The 25,248-nt window shown below is 28.6% G+C and overlaps 2 protein-coding genes across 7 annotated transcripts; both read right to left on the bottom strand.

The window, feature by feature from the left end:
• Positions 1 to 1,626: 1,626 nt before the first annotated feature.
• LOC130676240 (uncharacterized) lies at positions 1,627 to 7,820 on the bottom strand. Of its 3 annotated transcripts, none has more exons than XM_057482354.1 (5): positions 7,763 to 7,820; positions 5,170 to 6,164; positions 4,862 to 5,024; positions 3,326 to 3,648; positions 1,627 to 2,331 (listed from the first exon to the last, which is right to left on the bottom strand). In XM_057482354.1, exons 2-5 carry the CDS (start codon positions 5,935 to 5,937, stop codon positions 2,044 to 2,046), a joined length of 1,542 nt encoding a protein of 513 aa, XP_057338337.1. In that variant the 5' UTR covers positions 5,938 to 6,164; positions 7,763 to 7,820; the 3' UTR covers positions 1,627 to 2,043. The 3 variants fall into 3 exon arrangements, with proteins under 3 accessions (XP_057338337.1, XP_057338336.1, XP_057338334.1); XM_057482353.1 differs by lacking the exon at positions 7,763 to 7,820 and adding an exon at positions 6,312 to 7,626; XM_057482351.1 differs by lacking the exon at positions 7,763 to 7,820 and having other exon boundaries at positions 5,170 to 7,626.
• A 576-nt stretch (positions 7,821 to 8,396) lies between these two features.
• Positions 8,397 to 24,611, bottom strand: LOC130676034 (bromodomain-containing protein DDB_G0280777). 4 transcript variants are annotated; one of them, XM_057481992.1, is made up of 19 exons: positions 24,460 to 24,611; positions 21,035 to 21,146; positions 20,566 to 20,960; positions 17,896 to 19,287; positions 16,637 to 17,070; positions 16,290 to 16,556; positions 15,674 to 16,222; positions 15,246 to 15,384; positions 14,954 to 15,138; positions 14,793 to 14,879; positions 14,655 to 14,712; positions 14,491 to 14,570; positions 14,014 to 14,113; positions 13,754 to 13,923; positions 10,473 to 12,607; positions 10,329 to 10,396; positions 10,160 to 10,259; positions 8,703 to 8,872; positions 8,397 to 8,636 (listed from the first exon to the last, which is right to left on the bottom strand). In XM_057481992.1, exons 3-15 carry the CDS (start codon positions 20,837 to 20,839, stop codon positions 12,512 to 12,514), a joined length of 3,831 nt encoding a protein of 1,276 aa, XP_057337975.1. In that variant the 5' UTR covers positions 20,840 to 20,960; positions 21,035 to 21,146; positions 24,460 to 24,611; the 3' UTR covers positions 8,397 to 8,636; positions 8,703 to 8,872; positions 10,160 to 10,259; positions 10,329 to 10,396; positions 10,473 to 12,511. The 4 variants fall into 4 exon arrangements, with proteins under 4 accessions (XP_057337975.1, XP_057337977.1, XP_057337973.1 ...); XM_057481994.1 differs by having other exon boundaries at positions 10,329 to 12,381; positions 12,502 to 12,607; XM_057481990.1 differs by having other exon boundaries at positions 10,329 to 12,607.
• Between the last annotated feature and the right edge of the window lie 637 nt (positions 24,612 to 25,248).

The following is a 25,248-nucleotide window of genomic DNA, read 5'->3' as shown; positions in this document are numbered from 1 at the left end:
TTTACTCCGAAGGGAACTTTATTTTAATATTAAAACTACGAATCAGAGTAAATGTGGACTTAAATAAAATCCAGTTCACTCCAAAATCACCGCTAAAAAAACAAACTCCTTATTTACTCCGTATGCGGTGATTTTTTTTTAAACTCCGAAATTCTGAGTGACGGAATGAATTTGAATTTAAATAAAAACCGTAATCCCGATTTTTCAGTGTAAGCTTTCCGTTAAATAAAAATTTAATATTTGAACTAATTGGAATTTTCTTGATTCGAATCGAGTAATTTGTAAAGTTACAAATAATTCAAAAATTCAAATTATTCAATTCGAACAGGATTTTCACACCCCTAATAACTATAATGACAACTGAAGAAAATGCAAGTTTGTTCAATTTAAAAACAAAAAAAAGTAGTATTTGTAAACAATTAATCTGGGAACAGTACAAATGGGCAAGGATAAACCCGAAAAAAAAGTATACAGCAAAAGCATCGCGATTCGTAAAATGCTTAGACTCAAATTCACATATCGATGTATCTTGTTTTATTTATTTATTTAAATATTAAATATATATTTTGTTTTTAAAATATTAATTGGTCATCTATCCTACTGCAATTTAAATTTAAATTTAATAAAGACTTGATCTATTGCATTTATTAATTACTCATAATAATAATTAATATTTAAATATTATATTGTTTAGATGAATTAGTTAATAATCAATAATTAATAATAATAATTTAAATAACTATTTTTTACTTGTGTACAATGCGGTCTCTCAAAAAAAGAGTATGCCATACAAACAACTAAAAATAAACGATTTTATTTATCTTACCCTAATAATTAGTCAGTATTGTAAAATGTATATCAGAACTTTGTTTCTTTATTATTTTTCCTTAACATCAAACATTAACGTAAATAATTCTGGTCCATTTATCTCATTATTTATTTTTTTAAATCGTCTATTCAACGTTTTTCCCTCTTATTACATACAAACATAAATAATTACAACTGTCATTAATTATTAAATGTATATAATTATTAATATAAGATCACCGCGGTAACTTTTCTTTTAATTTATAATTATTTATATGGACTTAAATATCCGTATGCATTTTTTTTCGTTTTATTTTTCTTGTACTTAATGGTAAGTTGATTGATCTTTTTTTTTTCATTCATTTTATCGTTAACAGTAATTTAGTGACGTGTAAAACAATCACATTAATAATAATATACATCACATATCCGTGACCACATGTCCGACAAATGCATTAGATTGTTAATTAATCAATTAATAATAATTAATAATTAGTTAATCTGAAGTACCCCTATTCCCATATCATTAAAAAAAAATCACGAAATGTCTAAATATAATATAATAAATAAATATATATCGTATTATATAACATTATATATATTATATTTTCTATATAAAAATAAATATGATTACGTATAATAAAAAAAAAGAAATTAAATAAAATTAAATCTTCTACTGCAGACTAAATTTAGTCTTCTCATTTAAACAAAACATTAAAATTATTTTATGTTTCTTTAGTTTTATAAAGGAATGCACGTAATCATTTTTTGTATAAATTAAACTTTTTATAAATCTTAATAATTAACTTTGTTCTTAAAAAAAAAAAAAAATTGATCATTGGAAATAATTACACTCGAAACATTAAATAAAATATAAACATATGGCAAGTTGTACTTCACCTCGATAAATATGAAAAAACAAAAATCTATTCATATATATACACATATTTAATACGTATATGTATATAGTCATAAATATATATATACACTTATGCTTTAATTTTTTAATAATTGATATTTATAATCGTAATGTTAATAATATTTTCAAATCAACAAAGATATTTAATTTTTTTTTTTTGACTGCATTGATATAAAGCCATGTATCAAATACAACGACACATCGCGACTTAGTATATATTATTAATTTAAATATCTAATTAATGTATATTTTATTACCGTTGGATTTTATTATTATAGTTTATATATTTATTTTTTAAAAATAATAAATCGTAAAACTTACGTCGAGGCATCGTCATTACTACCAGCGTTAGTACCACCACCATTACTACTACCATTTCCATTGTTATTATCATGATCGAGTCGTGATGATCCGCATACACGACATTTACAACAAACAATACACGGCGCCGCTAATAACAATAGTGGAGAGGCTACGAGAAGTAAAAGGCCAAAACCCGCGAATATACCGATTACTTGAGTTCGATGCCAAATAACAGAAGCTCGAGAATGTCCTAATTTATTTTTACATGGTCCTTTGTCGTAATGCCGCAATAAAAAGTCATCCTAAAAAATTAATTCATGTAGTCAAAATAATACAGTTTTTTTAAATATCTAATGTATTTATTAATAATGTAACGATACCAATAGAGGGTCGATAATTATTTCTTTTGATAAATGTAAAAAAAAAAAAGGTAGAGTTATCATTTGTAGCCACTGCTCTTTTTTTGGACATTGAATACTTTATTTTAATTAATGAGAAAGAGTAAAATAAAGTTTATATTTTAGCAGTGGGACAAAAGTATTTCTAAATATATTTATAAAATTAATTATATTATTGTGTCTTTTACAAATTAATTTATTAAAATTTTTCTTGTCCAAAACTGACCCTAAAGTGATCAAAATTGATACCTCGACCCTACAACTATAATTTTTTTTTTCTTAATGATTTTTCTAAGAAATTTCTTTTTATTACTCAGGTAAGAGATCTAGTACCCGCGGGTATTAGTATTTTTTGTGTTGATAAAATTAAATAATTATTTTCATAATTAATAATTAACATTTTCATATAAACTTTGTGGCTAAACGATTCAGAAAAGATTGAATTATTTTATTTGGTACATTTAATTTACTGCATGAGAAAAATCTTTACCCAGTATTCCGTTAAAAGTCGACTGAGGTTTTACTTGCAAAACGTTTTTGTTAATAACAAAAAAAATTACAACTTTTTCGTACCGTAAGATTCGCCAGATTTTTCTCTATTTTATTTAATTTTTTATTTCCGTATGGCAATTTTTTGCCACAAAGTTTCGTAGTAGGAGAAGTAGACTATAGAACCTGATCACTCCATATATTTGTATATCTATATTTACTAAATTCTACTAAATATCGATATACAAATACACGAGTGATCGGGTACTAGTTCCCTGATCGGGTACTAGGTCTCTTACCTTAATTATTTTTAAAATTCAATATAACAAAATTATAAACTGAAAAGAATTTCTTAGCTGTCCCGCTATTGGTCTCATTACCCAGTATATTTAAAAAAAAATAAACATACGTCTAGCGATGCTAAGCAATACCAACAGAACACATGTTTACATCTTTTGCACATCATCTGTGCACAGCCTTCGTCCTTTTCAATAGGCACTGAGCACATCGGACAACATTTAATATGATCATTGTCAAATGGTATACCCAGAGGAAGATTTGGACACGGACCATTGTGCCAGGATTCACGGCATACTGAACAAAAGTCCGTAGAACAATTCGGACAGTGCACAGGTCCCGGAGACATACCATTACTACCTGGACTATTTATGGAACAAATCGTCTCACAGCCAGCACGTGGACACCACGCGCGGTCTTTGTCCATCGACACATCTGTACAAATAAAATTTATTTTAATCAAAACATTTAAACATACTGCAATTAACAAAACAAACTTACTCATTACTTTTTCAAGATTAAATTACACTTCGTTTTTTTAATTAAAAAAAAAAGTAATAAATTATGCATATTTTTTATATGAAATTTTATTACCAATTAATCAGCAGACTCGTAAAAATTTATTTGTTTAAAAAATATTTAAACTGTCATGTTATTGTGATTTTTTAAAATAACTTACGATATTTTTTTTTCTTTCACACAACTCAATAAATATAATTATTCAAATTTATAACAACAAAATATTAATTATCATAGTTAATTTATTGCGTAATAATAATTAAAATAAAACTAAATTTCTAAATACGATTTGACACCAGATTACGCAACAATCAATAATCGTTAAAAATATATTATTTTTCTCTACAGATTCGAGAGCGTCATACATTGTTGCTAATTTAATACTGTTATAATTATAGGCATTAATTACCATTAGATTGTAGCACTCATAATTATTAATCAATAAATTAACTTACGTTTAATTACCAAGATAAGCAATTTTTCAAAATTTAAATATTAATCGTTCGTTGAATAAAAAATTGATAGCTTAATTCGATCAATAAAAATAAATATAAATATAAATGTATACACATATATATTTTATTACAAGACGGAGAATAATTTAATCTATTTTAAGTAACTTTACGTCCTCTGTAATTTATTGAAATTGCATAAAATCAATAAATTCACAGATGAGTCATCCATTAGAACTTGACCTAGTGTCTAACAATATCATTTAAATCCGCTAATTATTAATCGTATACTTATTAATAATAAAATTAATAAATACTCGTCAAGTTGTCTACTGAATTTTCAAATTCTCAATTTTTTTTTAAATTTTTACTATTAATTTAATAACCAACGGATATTTATTTACCTCGTCCAAATAAATCATTGAAAGTTAATTTACATTCTCAATAATTAAATAAAATAAAAAAAAATAATTTAATCTTATACATAAATATAAAAAAAAAGTTCTTTAGACTTTGTATTCTCGAAATAAAAAAATAAAAGTGTAATTTAATCTGCAGTTTGCTTTAGCATTTAGTTTGTTTGATTAATAAAATTTTTATTATACATAAATATATCTATATATATAAATATATAAATTTTTTTAAAATTATTATTGTTGTCGTATTGAAATAAATACCTCTATTAAGTCGAAATTTATTATGTTTTTCCATTAACTCTGGACTAACGAGCGTCGATATTTCTTTTAACGAAAGAATCGAAGCCCAATCGCACTGCGAATCCGGACAGCTAATTTCATATGCACCTTCTTCTATTTCAAATTCAACATAGGCCTTCATACACTGAAATAAAATAAAACAATTAATTAAACAATCGACATTTAAATGACCAGAGTAATACTAAAAATAAACAAACAAAAAAGGAAAATAAATAAACGACTAAATGCTATTTTAATCCATATAAAATCAATCGTGACGTCATACTTACATCTCTACAATAAAAACATCCGCAGCCTTCAATCCTGAATATTTTAGACACAGTAACATCAACAAGACAAAGCTTGCAGAGAAATTGACTTGATGTTTGCTGCTGTTGTTGTTGTAAATTTATTTGATTAGTCGTAGCCGGTACGAAATTACCAGCAGCCAAACTGTATCTCGAACTGGACGCTAGGGAAAGTAAACTAGAGCATCTGGAGCATACTCGGCTCTTATTGATGGGTCTGTTCTCCAGATGCAGTGTGCTCAGACCAACAGCAGTTTCGCACTTACGTAAATTACTCCCTGGTGACAAGTTCGCCCAGCTGCCACCCCGTGCTCCAGGAACATCAGCGGTTCCTATTGACACACGTGTTTCAAGACTGGTACTGCTCTCCTGTCGGCCAAGAAGTGGTACATCAACCCCATTGGAGCTGTTTACAGCATTGCCATTATCACAACCACCAGTACCAGTACCAGTACCAGTACCAGTTCCCATTACAGAGTTACTCAAACCTATAGCACTCAGACCACCTTTTGCAATTGTTCTTTCAGTTAACAAAAAATTATTACCACCACTGGTGTGCTCTTGTTTAACCAACGGTAATTTAAGTCCGACATTACTCAGTTTATTTGTCGCTTTATTACTACTGTCTATTTTTTTATGTATTGTTCCATTTTTTGATGACGGCGGGTTAACAGAAGTTACTGAACTGGTAGCAGTACCCATATCCATGAGAGGAGCTCGTCGTACGACGAGCGATTGTAGGCTAGGCATCCCCTGATTAGAGTTTTGTGTTTCGAAACTTTACAACTTACACTCTATTATTTACATTATTATCACTACTATAATATTAATAATAATAATAATAAATATTTATCCATATTATTATGTACTTAAATCACTGACTTTATTTACCAGTCATTATGCACTTCTTTGTGTACTAAAACCACAAGATAAACATACTGGACTTATTATCACAATCTTCAATGACACTGATCCTACTGCAAAAATAAAATTCGATGCATCAACGATACTACCAGCAAGTAAATGTATTAGTGATAAAATAAAGAAAAAAATTTTTTATGTATATACATACATATACATATATATATGTATATATGCAACTGTTTCAAGTAAAATACACTCACGATTTCACGTTATGGAGATAACAGTATTACTGGTGCTGTAAGTTGAGATTAAAACACCCAGATCTTTCCATCCACTCGTGATGGATCAACATTTGTCAATAATAATAATCATCATCATCATCATCATCATCACTATCACCATCACTATTGTTTTAAATAAATAATAAAGTTGTAAAATCCACTATCACTTATACTTAGTCTATTATTATTATTATTATTGTTATTACTTCAAAATTCGTTGTAAATGTGATAAAAATTGTTTTTTAATTTTTTTAGTATACAAAATATAAATAGCAGAGGATAAAAAAAAACTATATAAAAAAATTACGTCAAATTTGTTGTTGATAAAACAACTAACTGATGATTCTTGATAGTAACAATACATTTTACAAATGTTACTACTGTTATTATTGTTACTAAATGACAATTAATTATTTTAATTATTAATATTAATAATTTTGGTAGCACTGTTAACACACACGTTAATTTATTTTTCTCCATTACACCAAGTGCTTGACATAGTTGACTCCGCGCACTCATAACTGCAGCGGTGCTGTTATATCTTATACATATGTATATATCTGCATATATATATACATATATATGTATATAAATGTTGATATTGTGGTAAAATCACTACTACTTTCACTGTCAAGCTAGAGAGGCACTAAAGTATACTGTCGTCACGGTTTTTCTTTAAGGATTACGGATATTTTGTTACTTTATGCTTCATATATATATATATATATATACATTACATATACATACATAAATTACGATATTTAAAATTATAATTAATCTCCGGTTATTTACGCGTTAAATATTAAGTTGTACTTGACAACATCACAATTGTTAATATTTAATATATGTATATAATATATATATACATATATTAATATGTAAATAAATATTTAAAACACTTGTGACAATAACACACTAATGTTTTTAAATAAATCTATATAGTAGATTTGATTATTTAGTTTTTAAATATACAGAGTATTGTTTAACTTTTATAATTTTTTTCGAGCCATTTTAAATTTTTGAATTTGAAAACTTATGTACTCAATGATTGACACATTGTAATATATGTACTTGTACGTATGTTGTTTTTGTTTGGATTCGACATAACGCCCGTGTGACTCATTTTATATTCACGTTTGTAATAAGGTAAGGATACACTGAGACAGAGAATTGCCGAGAATAAGAAACAACTTTTAAATATACAATATATATATGTAGATATGAGTGGGAGAATTTTGCAGCATGTTATATTATGCATACATATCAGTATATATGTATATATGTATCTATACATATATGTATATATATATATATGTGGATTAGAAGATGATGATTGTATGGTTTTTTTTATATATACGTATGTATTTATATATAAATATAAATATATGTATGTGTTGTATTGTATCTTTGTTGCTTATTTAAAGACTCACCCACAATTCAGAAATTCTTCATTCACGTTCTACGGAAAAACTCTTTAGCTGGCGAATAAAACGACAGTAGCGATGACACGGTTATTCTGAAGTTCATTGAAAATTGTTGAGTCAGTTGTGATAACATCCGGCTCATTAAATCCCTAGATACATGTACATTTTTTTTTTACACTTTGTTCTAGTAACTTTTTGTGGAAACAATTTACTGATTAATGGTTATGATGATTGTTTTGTTTGTTTCATTTTTTAAATTTTCTTTGTTGTTTAAGAATTTTAGCGCCAGTTTTTCAAACCGGGTTTAAGATACAATTAGAGTGAAGTTAGCGGCAGCTGACAATTTTTAAAATTTTTGTAGAAATAATAAAAAAATGCATGTATAGAAAACTTAAAAATCAGTACGTGCATTTTTTTGAATTTCGGTTTTTGAATTTGTTAATTTTTTTATGGGTAATTTAAAAATTGTTTGTCTGCTACATTTGCACTCATGGTTTAAATTATTATTGCTGTTATATCTATATGTTATTAGTGTAATTTAAAGAAAAACAAACAAACGCAAGTCTGTTGTCATCTAGGGAATTTTCATTATTGAAATATTTGAGGAAACTCTTGGGAAAAATTAGATTTTAAGAATATATTTAAATTTTCTGTAGAATAAATTTATTTTTCTTTATAAACTTTAGTTAAGTTAATTTTTATTTTTATTATAAATATTAGTTAACATAATTAAAAAATATATCAACATAAATATAGTATTTATCTGGTACTTATAATTATTAATTTATAAGGAAACAACGGCTGGTTGACTGAATTCTCCGAGTCTAGAATGGACATCCACAGCTCTGACGGCAAAGTAATAATTTATACCTTCAGAAAACTGAATAAAAAGATAACATATTAAATTATGATGTTTTTTTTTTTTTTTCTTAATTATGAATACTACCTGGGCCAGTGTACACGCCATGGGTAGTTTTAAGGCACGAATATCACCGACTTTTTTCCACATTGATGTACTAGGTGTCTTTTCAGGAACTTCTTTGTACGCGTACAATTGATAACTTTCGATTTCCGCGAATTTTTCGTCCAGTGTCATGTTCCAAGATACGATAATTCCTTAAATAAATATATACTCAACATTTACAACAAACAAATAAATATATACACATATTTATATTAATTGACATTAAGGGCCAGATTTTCAAACCGAGTTTGTTTTTATCCGGGATTAAATTAATATTGCTAGTATATCTATACATTAATCAAAAAATTTTGTGGTGAATCTCTCACTTCTTTCTTAGTAAATGTGAAAAAATTACTGTATGTTTTAAGTAATTAGTCCTGATTAAAGAAAATGATTTACTCAATGATGAATGTATATCTACATAGTATGAAAATGAAATTGTTTTGAATCAGAAAGTCGGCCGCCCAATTTCAAAACACAGAAAGGGACAAATTTTTCAAAATCGATATTTTTAGTTCCAGTTGAGTCTTCCCTGATTAAAAAAAAAAATCAAAAAGCATTCAAAAGAATTTATTTTTCGATATTTTTAATTCTTTTTAATACTGCCAGTCCTATCTTAAGGCTGGGCCGTACTAAACGAATTTTTGAATTTTACTTTTCTTTTAATTTATTAATCAATTGTTATTACAGAAATTTTTATAGCTTCCGAAAAAATGTGAAAGACAAACATTTTCGGAAAGTTTTCATCATTCGAGTGACGTAATTATTCAAAACGTAATTAGAAAAGTAAAATTCGAAAATTCGTTTAGTACTGCCGACCCTTAAATGGCCCCGTTACATGGCTCAATCCTTTTTAGTTCTCTTTTTTAACCAGTTGACAATTGTCAACATGATTCAATACATACTTCAAAAATTTTATTGTTGTCAGTTACTGTGTTTTGAAATTGGGCAGCCAAAGTACACAGTGCAGTTAATAATTACCTTTGTAATTATTTAAGCAGTAATTTCTTTTTGTTTTTTCTTTAAATCAAATTTAAATATATATTGTAACGAATGTGAAACTGATTCTTTAAAATATTTGAGTAACTAGAAAAATGCCTTTTTTCTCTTAATTTTTTTATAGAAGCGCGACTAGAGTCAGTCAGTCATATATTGACAGCATAACAGCATATATCTGTGTATCAATAAACTAAATATCTCTTGCCGTTTCTTTTACTGCTGTTAATTGTGGTGTTATTATTTCTAGTTTAAGTGTCTTATCATTGCAGTATAAGTGATATTGATTTAAGTTACCAATTACTACAATATGTATTATAGTTATATATACTGCCATTGGTGTTAAATAAATAAATTAAATAATAACATCTATAGATATAATTTAAACCAGGACTAAAAATAAACCCGGTTTGAAAAATTGACCATAATTGTAAAATTGATACCATGTGGAACTTTTGAAGTTTTCAGTAATGGTACCGGTGGTGGCAATTTTAACGTCGCATTATCAGAATAAACAGTCGACAATGGAAGTGGTGCAGGGTGCTAAAATCAATATTACAATTACATAATATGACATCATTATTATTTATTAATTTATTAAATTTAATTTACCTTCGATTGCTTCGAAACAACCATTTTTGATGAAACAACCGGTTAATTTAAAAAAAATACTTCCTGTTCTATTATAAAAAATATATTGATATTTAAGTATTTAATTAATTGTTTACATTTAATAATTTATGCTAAAAAACAAACTTGTAAAATTAATGCGTCTCCGGCATTTGTCGTTACTATTGAAATGACTCATGATTACCAACGCAGGAAATGATGTAATATTTTTTAACGGAAATACTTTTGGTACTTTTGTTTTTACAAGGGTTTAGTTCCTTTTCTTTATAATCCTAGGGATTTTATTTACACGAAAAATTATTTTCCTTTTCCTGGGAAATTTGTGATTTTAAAATTACGATGTCAGTTTTATAAACTGAGACAATAGATGGTGAAAAATAAAAGCAATTCTGCACAGAAAAAAAAGATTTCTTAATTAATTAATGTAACGGGACCGAAATCCACCTCCGTTTGACGAGAGGCCGTTTCCTCAACTTTTTGGGCATAAACGTGCTGCGGGCATCCCTATCTTCCACCCAGACGACACTCTTAGTCGAAAAATATAATTAAGTGACGACTAAGGTAGACATTGACCGGAGGTATAATCAAAAATCCTCATTGCCTAGGGTATCTAACCACAGCCACCACGAGTCCTACCTCTCTCGGGCCAAACACTGCTTCCATCTCAGGAAATAAAGAGACTCTGGTCACAGTGGACTTGGAAAGGCCCCCCGTGGTACCAGACTCCAAGCTCTAGTCAACATCGTCGCGTAGGATTATCCTCACTCATCTTCATCCATCCTCATACACTCTCAGTAAATGGTTTCGTACTTGAAAGTAGTAAATTTCTTATTCATTGTCTCAAATATTAATTTATGGTGGTGATTAGTGGTGGGTTGCAACTTCTTCCCATACTCTATCTAAAGGGCTTCCTCCACTTGTCTCTTCCAGGTTCCCAATAAGCAATCATCCGCTTGTTCATCCCCTGATAGATTTTCTACTTTCCTAAGCAAGTCACACTCTAATTATTCAAGCCAAATCACAGTAAAAGGGTGTTCCAAATTGAAAACAAAAATTTTCTTAATACTAGAAAAAATTTCTTGACTTAAGGAATTTTTTTTCCCGCCTCAAGAATATTTTTACTTTCAATTCCTGATGCGAAAAATTTCTTAGGGCGAATGAAAATTTTTCGCGCCAATAAATCCTTTGTTTCTGTGTACAAAAAATTTTAATGAAAATAATAAGATAATTATTTTAACAGTATTTTGAATATTTATTTTCATTTATTCATCAAATAAATATTATTTATTATCTAGTATTGTACATTCTCGTATTCAGTAATTGAAAAATTAATAATTTGTTCTTTTTTTTATAACGTTGGTTTAGTATCTTTTGATTGTAAACAAACATGTACTTGATAATTGATATATGAAGAAAAAGTAAAAGAAAAAATAAAAATATATATATTGTATTTAATTAAATAAAATAAAAATAAACAATCCAGCTTTAATTACTATTTTTTAAAACTGTTATTAAACTGTTTTAAATCTACGATACGCAATTAAATAAATTAGCAAAACATAAGATAATAAAGTAAATGAAAATTCGATAAATAAAGTACAGAATCATTTAATTATAGCAAACAACAAATATAATAAAAGAAACAAATTAGATAAATTAATAGTAAATAATAGAAAACGATTAAAATTCAACGAGTTACATTGTACTTTAATTACGAACAAAAAAAAAGTTAATAGTAATGTGAGCATAAAATAATAAAATGCCTGAGATATTTAATTTTGTTTGTTTTCAAAAATATAAATAATTTTTGTTAATTTGTTTTCAATTAAAAGAGAATGCATTTTTCATTCACCCATTACTTCAATTAAAAAAAAATGGAGTCTTACAACCATCTATTTACATTGTATGAGTATAAAAACATACCCGGAACACAATCCACAGTACTTTTGTAAATAAAATTTTAAATGTATGTGATGATTATTAAATAATATCATTATAATATGGACTTAATTAATATCTTAATTTAATTAATTGTGTTGAAAACAAATATTAGCTATAAAACATTATCATTACTATTATTATTATTATAATTATTATTAATATTATTATTAGTAGTATATAAGTATTTCAACACAATTAATATTAACTTAATTATCACTTATTAGTTACAGAGAAATGCTTCCTGGTTGACTGTATTGTCCAAGTCTGGATAAAGTATCAACAGCTCGAACAGCGAAATAATAATTGTTCCCTTCAGAAAACTGTAGGCAAATAAAAAAAAATTTTAATTATTTAATTTGTTGATTTAAATTTTAGTTTCCCAAGTAGCACAGAGACTACTTTAAGATGTCTTTTAAAAGGACAAGACAAATTTTTTTTGTCTCAAAGTCAAGTTTTTTTTATATACGTAAGACGTACAGATGTTGGCCCTAGGAGCCATAAAAAAAATCGTTTAGACGACTTGACAATTATTTGTAATTTACTTTTTGTTGTCACCCGTGTCAAGTCTGATGTCTTCTAATCGATATGCCAAAAAACAGCCCAAAAACTGATATCTTATAGATGTCACGAGGTCAAGTGTACTACTTGGGATTTTGTGTGACAAGGGATGAAACAAAACTATTTCAGACCAGGGTGAAGTTGGCTGACATCACCCGCAGTCTGAAATCGTCTTTCATCCTGAGTTACACACTAGATTTTTCCTGATGGCATTGGAACCAAGTTTTAGTGTCAGAAACAAGTTAATTTAAGACCAATCGCGTGATCAACTAATAAATTGTCATTTGCAATTTATAATTAAGCAGAAACTATAAATACTATTTATTATTCACAGTAATTTTTATAAAACTTAATCACAGTCAGAACTGTCATTTACGTAAATAAAATTAATGGTTTGAAATTACTATTAAGAGGCGTTTTCATTTGTTTCTCTATTCGCACTCAAGTGGATAAATGGTACTATCTTTGTTGCACTTGTACAGTAAATAGAAACTTTGTCCAAGCTTTTCTCGTAAACAAATGGAAGTTGTCAAAAAATTGAAGTGCACTTCGCTAGTTCATAGAGTAAAGCATCGGGTCTGTGTCTTTATTTAGCGTTTAGGGTTTTTATCTCAGAGAAAAGCTTGGACAAAATTATTTGAAAACGGTTCTTAAACAAATGCCAAGTATCAGAGTTTAAATTGCGAAAGCCTTCAGTCAGCGGGCAGAAACATTATTTTATTCCCAAGGGTCGAAACAAGTTTTTTTCTGTCCGCTGACTGGGCATTCACAATTTTCGCGTTTGCTGATACTCATTCGTGGCATTGGACTGAAATAGACTTCTTTCGACTGACTGTAGAGACACTGAAACTTTAAGTTTCGATGCTGGTATCATGAAAAAATAAAATTTAAAAAATATAATAAATCACCTGGGTCAATGTACAAGCCATCGGCAGGGCTAATGCCCGAACATCACCAACTTTTTTCCACATTGTTGTACTTGGTGCCATTCCGACGACTTCTTGATACGCGTATAACTGATAACTTGCAATGTCCGCGTATTTATCGGATAGTGCCATGTTCCAAGATAAAACAATTCCTAAAATGAAATTCAATATCAATAGTATCGTTAGCGATAATCCTAATAAGACAGATAAATTACTTTATTTATCAACAATAATTTGCATACCAGTTGGAACTTTAGATATTTTCAACGATGGTGCTGGAGGTGGTAGTTTTGATGTCGGAGTTAAAGCGTAAGGCGTCGGTGCTGGAAGTGGCGCGGGATGCTAAAATCATTTTAGTTTTTTTTTAAATTTAATAGATCAATAAATATTTATATATTTAATATACACTGGGAAAAAAATAACTTCTGTAAAAATAATAAATATTAATGTCATCATTAATTTGAAAAATAATTTTATTAACAGAAAAAAATCGAAATTTATTCAGACAATTTCAAAAAAATAAGGAGCATTTTTTCAACTAAACGCAGATTTCTTCGATTAAGAAAATTATTTTGAATGAAATATTCAAATTATGAAACTAGAAATATATAAAGTTTAAGTTGAAAATTTACTGTAGCATAATTTCTTGTAGAAATAAAGTATAATATTTCTGTTATTTTTTCTCAGTGTAATTATTAATGAATTATAAAATATTTTACTTTAGCTTTTAGTGCTGCTGGTACAATATTATTTGGGGCTTGTACAACTCGTAATGAAGCATTCGTTAATGTTTGTACACCTGATAAATAAATAAATATGAATAAGTAAATCTGTAGTAATTAATTACGATAATTTTAAATAATTAATAGTATTTAATCCTTACCTGAATAAGCAATTCCAGGAAAAGATTGTCGGGAATTTGTTGTAACCGCTGGCCGAATCTAAATAAAATAATCAGATAATATTAAGTACTCGTAATTTATATATTAATATTTACTATATTTTTTTTTCTTCTATTTACCTGATGATTAGCTATAAGTAATTGTTGTCCAGTACCATTTCCTTTCATGACGAATAATTGTTTAGATGAATTTATGTTCATATTATTCTTAAAAAAAAAAAAGGATGATTATTATTATTAATTATTATAATTTAATACTTATAAAGAATTAAAATACTTACAACTAATGCAGTCGGCGTAGGCCGGTCTGAGGGTTGTATGACTTTAATATTAGCAGGTTGCCCTAGTGTCATAGCTTGTGCTGGTGCCGATTGAACCATTCGCTGGAAACGAGGTGGGCCTTTAGGCATAATCGTAGCTGAAGGATCTTTAGGGGTGGGTGCGATCGCAGCCAGTGGTGGTGGTTCTACAAAAAAATTAAAATTAAATTTATAAATAAATAAATGTTTCTTCCACATCAAATGTGTCTACTAAATATTACTATTACTAGTACTAAAAAAAAAATTAACATACTTTTATTCTTTTCTTCTTCACCAGTAAGATCGATTAATGTGTTATCATTAACATTATTACTTCTTACATTAAGCACTTTCGCTGATCGATTGATTGCATTTTGAGTAGTTGTCATCACTCCATTAAACGAAATGGTTTGCTAAAATAAGATAATTAATTACAACCATGTTATTAGATTTTTTAAATATTCTAGGGCCCCTTCATAAAATACGTCACGCAAAATTTTACATTTTTAGACCCCCTCCCCCCTTCGTCACATTTCCTTAAAATTAAAGTAAATCGAGAGAAAAATTTGCAAAATTTTTTGATGAGCTGCGAACGTCGTTTCCTGAGACCCCCCGGCCCTCCTTGTCTCAGTAAGAGTCACCTCCTCCACCTCTATAAGTGCGAACGTATTTTATGAACGGCCCATATATATTTATATTTACATTAGGCAGTAATTGATGATTAATAATTTGTGCGGTTGAAGTTATTGGATGCCGGTTATCAAGTGGTTTAGAAACGACTAAAGCCGCTGGTGTTACGCTTGCGACAGGGTGTGCTAAATGAATAGGTATTGATTGTTGCTGTTGTTGTTTATGTTGTTGAATAGGCTGTTGTTGTTGTTGCTGCTGCTGTTGTTGCTGTTGAAGCTGCTGCTGTTGAAGCTGTTGTTGTTGCTGCTGATGCTGTTGCAACTGTTGTTGTGGTGGCAATGTTGCTGTTGGTATAACAACTTGGGGCGGCTGAGTCTGAATATGACTTGCAATCGGTATTATGCATGTCGTTGATACACTTGGTGAACTTCCAGGACTATCATTCTTACGTGGTGATCGTACTTTAATTCCCTTGACACCTCTAGTCGCGGGACCGATATTACTATTGATATTATTAACCGATTCCTCATTTGTTTTTATTGGATAAGTCGCGCCATTAATAATCGTTCCTGGTGTTGGTTTACTGTGCATCAATTGCCGCAAGTTTTGCAATCCATGATCCTGTTGATGATAAATCATTTGATTATTCAATTTAAAAATCATAATATTAAAAAAAATATAAACTTACCGTTACAAAGTTTACTTGTAATCCAACAGATCTGTTAATTTTTATTGGCGATATGAGTTTATCAGTTTTATCATGTTGTCTACGATCATTTTCATAACGTTTTAATACCATATCAAAATCTTTAACATGCTTAGCTAATTGCTGACATTTTAAACGCGTCGCTTCTTGATTACGTTCTGATATTTTAGCTTGCTCACGTAATTTACCAATTTCATCACGCATCGTTATTGTCTCAACTATTTTTTGAACCAACAACTCCTCTAACTCCTATCAAAGTAAATAAAAATATTTATTGTTTGTTAATTTAAATTATAATTAAATAAAAATCTATTAAATAAATTGCCTACCTCTTGTGTAAATTTTGACAATTTTTGTTTACAATCTCTCAAGAAAAATTTTCTAACATGTTCCAGAGATTTTTGTTTACTTTCCGGGGTAGTAATATTTTTAATGTCGCTTTTGTCATCATTATCCATATCCCTCTTTGGTTTTTTTAACGCAGCACCAATATTAAGTGTCTCGTCTTTATCAAAACAGTTACGTTTTAACGCCGGTGGTGATGTCGATCGTGCATTGTGCTGATTGTTATTATTACTACTATTATTAACATTATTATTATTACTACTATTATTATTATTACTATTATTATGACTATTGGGTTTATTATATTGAATTAACGATGATTGTTCACTAGATTCTGAATCACTTTCATTATTGTATTTACGAATCATTTCCTGAGCTTTTTGTGCAGTTTCACGTTTTTGTCGAACATTTTCTTTCTCTGTAATTAGAATAATATTTGTTTCATTAATTTTTTCATCAACAATCACATACATTTTTTATTTACTAATAACAACCATATTCATTTGTCTTTAATTAACGTTACAGAATTACTCAATTTAAAAAAACAAAAAGACATCAAAGTAATGTCTGTTTAATATCGACCAACTTCATACCGGATGTAGGAAAAATAAAACAAATAATTGAGGTAAGTTAGGGCCAGTTTTTCAAACCGAGTTTATTTTTAATCCGGGTTTTAATTATTATTAATTTAAACCTCCTCTGAAAAACTGGCCCTTAAGTCCATTCTCAGTGTCCCCACTTTTGAAAAAAATTTTAATGACTTTAAACTGTCAGTAGCGTATCAAAATTTTATCAATTAATTAAAAAAAAATTAAAGCATTAATTTTGAAAAGTACAACGTGCAATTTCGTTGAGATGTAGAATTTAAAAAAAAATTACTTACAGTTGATGTCAATTGGGAGTTGAACGAAATTTGGAAAATAATTTTCAGTAAAATCATGTCAATTTTGTAATTCAAATTTTGTAGGCTAAAATTTATTCAACGAATTTCGTTTAATTTCTAATTGATGACAACTGCATGTAATTTTTTTTAAATTCTATATCTCGGCGAAATTGTCCGTTTTTCAATTAAGGATTTAATTTTTCCTCAATTAATTTATAAAATTTGAATAACTTTATGACAGTTGAAAGTCATTGCATATTTTTAAAAAGTGGGGGCATTGTCTGAGCATGAAATAATTAATTAAATTGTCAATAAAAAATTGATTAATTTAATAAAAAATAATTGAAATAAAATATTTACCTTGGCCTTGATGAAGAGTACTACTAGCAGGTGAACTTTTCCTTTTCTTACGTCTAAGTTTTCTTTTCGGATGGACGTCATTTTGACGTTCCGGGCTAGATCTTTCTAGATTTTTTTCCGTTTCCGTTACTGTACTGGCAGTGTCATTTGTTTCTATACCACTGGCAACATCTTGTTTATTACAATCTGTACTACCATTGACATTATTCAGTATCTCGCCATTTTTAACAGTCTTCTGAGCACTATCACTGTTGCTAACATCATAAACTTCAATAGTATCCTTTTGAATCTCAACTATTTCAACATTCATATTGTCATCCTCAACATCAACATTTTCAACATCATTTTGTTTTTTATCATCAAACTTTTTCGTAGCTGCTGTAGTCATTGTTGTCGATGACGGAATTGTTGTGCTAGACGAAATCGAAGTATCAATACAGTTTATTTTTTTATTCGCGTTCTCAAAAACGTCATCCGAAATACTCAGACGACGTTTGCCAGTTGGTTTTTCAGTAGTATCTGGTTCACTATTGCCCATTAGTTTTGTTAATGGTTTGACAACAATAATATTGTTTACTTTATCATCAACACGACTATTTTTATCCAATTCATTGGCATTAGTTTCACTTGGTTTATTTACTTTACTACTTTCATCATCATCAATATTAATCACAGAATTATCATCAGTATTCACAACAGGGGACTTTGAATTATCAAAATTAATATCATTAGTCGCTACTTTTTCTGTCTCCATTTCAGCAGGTTCTAGATGTATAACTTCTTCTTCTTCGACTTCTTCAACTTCGTCTTCCAATTCCTCAACGACGTTATGTTCTTCTTGTTTATCTTCTTCAATTTCCAATTCTTCCTCTTCAAAAGTTATCGAATCGCAATTATTTATTTCTTGACAATCGTCAACGATACAATCACGCGATTCAACAGCATCCGGTTCATTAACTACCGATGAAGCTTTCGATGATAATGTTGACGATGACAATGATGTTGATGTTGAAGTTGACGTTATATTTTCATCATTTATTTTATCATCCTGTTTGTCAACACAAGTTAAAGTTTTTTCATTATCCTCATTAGTTTTATCATTTATATTTAAACCGTTAACCGATGAAGAGTTATCTAATTTATCCAAAGACAATTGATCTTCTTTTTCAACTTTAACGTCTATTTTTTCATCCTCTTCAACTTCTATTTGTTCAATTTTATCTTCCTTAATGAGTTCTTCTTCATTATTATCTTGCTTTTCTTTTTTAGCGGGAAAACTATTACTGTCACCTAGTGATTTAAATTTTTTATCATCTTGGTTACTATCCAACTTGTAATGAGCATTATCTATTCCGTTTAAACGATCATCAGTACTGGATGAATTTGCAACAGCTGAAACATTTTTTAGGGAATTAAATCCCATTTTATAATTATATTTTCTATCATAAAACGACCACGGTGATGAAGACGGCTTTGATAAGTAACGAATTCCATATTTTTTGTAATTTTTTGATCTTCCGTAATTTAAAATTTTATTGTAATAATAAGTATCACTATCACCGGAATTATTAGAACTATCATCAATACTATTATCATTATTATTACTATTGTAATACGAATTTAAATTGTTATTATTATTATTAATTGAAAATGAATTAGAATGGAAATTATTTCTTCTATATCTGGTATTTAAGGACCGATTAAATTCGTCGGGTGTTTCGTTTAGTAAACTCATGGTTTGCTCTTTATCATCACTCAAATAATGCTCCATCAAGTCATAATCATTTGTAAAATCACAATCTACTAAGTGAGCATCATTATTATAATAATAATAATAATCGTAATAATTATAATTATAATAATTGTCTCTAATTAATCGATGGTGTAATGAACTATCCGGAGCATCAACATCAGATCCCGAGTCTGCAACCAACAAGGAATAACCTCTAACTTTTATATTCTCCAAGGGTTTTTCAATTATTTTTGTAAAACCTGTTTGCAATATTTTATTTCTTCCCTACTTTTGTTATTTAATAATAACAGTAACTTTTGTTTAACACAAAACAATTTTTTCAAATTTTTAAACTTTTGAAATAACAATAATTCTACTTGCAGGTAACAACAGAAATATTATATTTTAAACAGGTTATGTTGTAAAATTAATAAATAACTTATTTCAGACAAGTTAATATCGATTAATTTAGTTTTCAAACTTATTAATCGTATTAATGAGAATTAAAATAAACTATTTATCAATTTTAATCCGATAATTGATTTATTGTATGAGCGCTTTAATTCTTTCAATATAAAGATTAATAAATAAATAATAAAAATTGATTTATAATTTTTGTTAATTACAAAATAATTATTTGAATTTTAAATATATGAAACAGGTTTTCCTTGTTTTCTGATCAAAACTTTGGATCATAGATGTTTCAAAAAAATAAAATTACCCTTTTATTTAAAAGGACGTAATAAATCTGTTAGTTACCACGCGCTAAACTAGTTTTGTTCAAATGTGGGTTAGTCAAAACAAACAAACAAACAAACAAACAAACAAAATATATATATAAAATAAAGAAATAGGAAGATTGACTGTTAATTAACGATTAATCAACAACTACAAAATGTTAGTAAAAAATGAATATTTTCTTAGGGTTGATGACTCACCAAGTGACTCAGTCTTTAAGGATTTGTGATGATTACTGGAAGTACAAGATGTTCTTTCATCATCAGCATCTGCTTCATCATCTGATAGCCTCAAACGTAAACTATCATCTGAAAGTGCATCATCCTCGTCTCCATCTTCACCGGCATCATACAATAATTCGTCTTCTAACTTTTTTGATATTTCATCGTTTCCACGTCCAGTGCATGACAAAGTAGAACAAAGGGCTTTGGGTTCGCTCACATGCATTGTTGGTGTTTTTATTGGTTCCATCATTTATTCAATTGTTTTTTAACGATTTTTATTATTTATATTTGTTTTTTTTTTCAAGTTATAGAAGAAATGATACTATGAGTGAACAAAAGCTGCTCGTTTCGTTATTGGTAAAAAAAAGACTCTAGAATATTAAATTTATTGAATATTTACAAATCAAAACTAATTATTGATACTCATGTTGCAATTGATTATTACCTTATAGAAGGCAGTGAATTGTTTAATACTTAATTATTTATAAATCAAATTTGAACTAAATAAACAACATTGCAGTTGATTTTTTTCGTACTTCACAGGCGAGCTTCAAATTCTAGGACAGAAAAAAAATACAAAAAATTGTATTTCATATTGTACAGCAAAAAAAGGTCTAATACTTTTTTTCCAAATATTGGCACATACTTTAATTAATTAATTTTAAATTGTGAACATCAATATAAAAAATGTTGTTCCGCGGCGCGCATGTTATAAATATTCACAACTTTGGGGTAGGATATTATGAGCGCGCTCAACAAAATGTAATCGAACGCATGGTCGAAACGATACATCGAAGTCGATTCAAATTTCACTTCGAGATTTCTAACCTCCTTTATTTTACCAATTTTCAAACAATTTAATTAACTAACTAACTAATTGATTCATCAAATTTCAATGAGGACACACGAAAATTATTCAAAAATAAACACCTGTCAAAATTATATTCAAATTTTTTTTTCAATACCCAAAAAAGTTTGAATTTCAGAAAAAAAAACTTCAAATTTTCAAAAGAGAAAACCAATCATACAAAAAATAAAATTTTCAAATTCAGTTTCGATTTTGAGATGAAAAATTAGATTTTTATATAAAAATGCCGCCAGTTTTGACTTTTATTGAATTTTCAAAAATTTCGGAGCTGATTTACCCCAGGTCTGATTAATGAATAATTTTTTTTTGAAATTTCGAAAAAAATGAACGAAATAATTTTCGAAAAACTTATCATTTGAGAAATCAAGAAAAAAACTAAAACAAAACTGATAATGTGCCGGCCCTGGTTTAAAAACAGCTGAAAGTAAAAGTCTGGTAAAGTTGAGCGTGTCGTGGCGTCTTACTCTACAGTACACAGCGCAAGTACCCCACTACTACAACCCTATCTAGTACTTTACACTACTGTACTAATAAATGTAAATCCGATTGTTTAATGATTTAAGTAAATAAAAGCTCAATTATTAATATAATTAAACTGATTACCTCAAAGCCACCCATGTGTATTTAAAAATATTTACAATTAAACACTCGAATACTGTTGTAAATAAATAACGTGTATGAGCAAAGTTAGCAAGGCGAATTTATCGACGGCATTGCAAGTTTTACGTAGAACACTGAACCTAGGCCCCGGGGTACCATATAATCCGAACTCTACCGAACGGACACGAAGTCAAAAAACATGGCGGTATAATGCTCTCTAAAAGGATCCATTTCGATCCGTACCTAATACACATATAGATACATTTATTTTTGACTAAATGACTATTTATTTAATCATGATACTTAACAATCTATATCACTCCCTAACTACTTTTCGGTCTGGCTATCAACCGCGACCATTATCATTATACAGTAAATTGTCTAATTTTAAATTACCCAATTTTAAACTACTGGCATCGTATTATTTCATCAACATTCGATGTTCAATTGTAAGAAAAAAAAAAAAAATTATCCCATCTATTGGCGAAAAAAATAATTCGAAATTGTTCTTTAGGGCTAATGGTCCTTGCGCCCAAAATGAGAACCAAAAGAAAAAAATGGAAGGGTCCCTTATCAAAAGAATTGATTTAAAATGATTAGAAAAAAAAATTTTAAATACTTTTTAATACTTTTGAATACTTTGAATACTTTCGAATCACCCTTCTTATGGACATTTAACATTGCAAATCGTTTCGAATCGTTTCTTTTAATCAGAGGTATTACAGAATAATTTTCGTGTAATTGATTAATTATTAGTTACAAATGATTAGTTTGTTGTAATTGAATATAATAAAATTTTGACGAAATAAAGCGAATGTATTTTCTATTGACTACTGACTGCTGCCAAAAATTATTAGAATTAGAATGAAGTAGGAGTTTAGTAGACGAATGAACGATAGACGGCGCCCATGTATATTTTTCCATTGATTTATTGATACGTTGGTCATGAATGTCTGCGCAATTATTATTTAATATAATGGTATATATTGAATATCTATGTGTGCATGAATGGACACACACATTAATAGGGCGCCTTACTACGGTGGTATTATTTGGTATCAATGGGAGTAAAAAATGTAATTATCGTACGAGAAATAGTTATCAATATGGTGTGTACTACACCCTAGCATAAATTACCCCAACGGTAAATTTTTTGTACTTGTATTCGTAGACGGTGACGTTCAATTCGTAAACTAATCGATTCTGCGCGTTCACAAAATTACGCTTTGCATTATGTAATAGTACTCTATATACATAGATATATATGTAAATATATATATGATTTATTTATATGGCTGACGATATTGTTTTCTGTTAAATCAAAAAATTTTGTCGACTATATTATTCAGGTTTAATAATCGCTGAGAAATTCTAAAAAAATGACTCTGCTGCTTCGCTCATATTCGTATGGACTTTCGTCATATGATAATGATCACGTGACAATGAAAAACTGATGTAGAAGGCCCCACGAGCAGTATTTGTACCACACGACATACGACTATAGCTTGCGAGAAATCGATAAGCTTTTATAATAATATTTTTTAAATAAATTCGAATAATTAATCGATGGCTGCCCAAAAATATCGAAACAGCTTTTTCTGTAACTGTACTGCCCTACTATTCCGAGTCGCGACAACCGCTAAATGATACTATCGAAATTAGTCATATATATATAACATGTATGCTCATCTCATAAGAGAATGAAATTGTCCCTAATGATGTTCCATTTAAAATTGACCAGGGTCTCAATCGTTGAAAAGAAGTTTTATTCAAAAGTTTTTACTATCAGGGAATTTCCTGTTGCTTTTATTTGTGAATTCGCATATACTTTCGCAAGATTAAATATGTAGAATATATACCGCATAGCTAAGTTTTAAATTCTTTAAAACCAATTTCTAACAGGGTGGGGAATTTTTGATTCCGATATAATACAGCTCAAAAATTAAGCATTATTTGGCCATTAAATTTTTGATTATTATTATTATTTGGGGGGTAAAGTCAAAATTTTCGATAGGCCGTGTTACTAAATAATAAATTATTTATTAATACGCTCTATCGAAAATAATGATCAAATTCAAAAGTTTGAGTTGATACCTCGACATTGGCTCGAGCCCAATTCTAACCTAAAAATTTTTAGTGTGTCCCAATACCATATAAAAATATATAACAGCTGAGATTTAAGAGAACCCTGTTTTAAAAATGTCAACCCACAATAAAATAAATATAATAATTAGTAATTGTTATTAAAAATAGGTGATAGTTATAAACAATGTAGAGTTCAAGGGTACGAGCATTCCACCTCTACCCGACCAATCCTACAGCACACGGCATTTCAACAAGATCTTACAAAATAATCATTATTACTTAAATATAAGTGATATTGATATATAAACTATACTTACATTATATCAGGACTCAGTAGAAGTAATATTATCGATACACGTATTTAAAAACTATTTTTAAAATTATAAAATATTTCACGCAGTGAATGAAGTTTCAGCCAAGTTGGACGCGCAATGTGCTGTATCCGACAATCTACGCAACTCAGCAAAATCCGAACAGGCTGATGCGACGTTGCCAGATCACACAGTGTTGCAATTGTGTCCAATGTGGTTACCCCGCAATAAACCTGTACATTTTAACAATATATTAATTAATAAATACTATTTTTACTAATTACAACAGTTTATATAAATACCCAACTATCGCATCTATCTGCCATTAATTTTTAATTACCCTACCCGATAATTTTAAATACAATTTTATAATTTTTCAAAAATTTCACGATCGTTATTTGACTATACGATTTTTACGCATGCGCAATAAATTTTTGGAAAAACTCATGGGTTTTTGGGATTTTCTCATTTATATACAATATTTTTTTTTCGTTGTTGTATGTATATGTATGTGTATATATATATGTATGGTAGGAAGTGTGTCAATGCTTATTTTGCTCATTGACGCTTCGCGATAATAAATTTTGAGAAAATTTTACAGTCGTTTTGAAGTACGAGTAAAGTACTGCAACTTAATTTATGTACTTCGGTATAATTAAAATATTTTTTTTGTGGCTTTCGCAATGTTGGGAAAGATCGATATATTTTACTTTGGATACTTGAGCAGGTTTTTTGATTCATAAGCTTTCTACTTTCAATTCCACTGAAGATGTTTGTCTGAAAATTTGAAACAAG

The sequence above is a fragment of the Microplitis mediator genome, chromosome 10 (assembly GCF_029852145.1).
Source record: "Microplitis mediator isolate UGA2020A chromosome 10, iyMicMedi2.1, whole genome shotgun sequence".
Lineage (NCBI taxonomy): Eukaryota > Metazoa > Arthropoda > Insecta > Hymenoptera > Braconidae > Microplitis > Microplitis mediator.
This window is presented reverse-complemented; position numbering and strand designations above follow the sequence as displayed.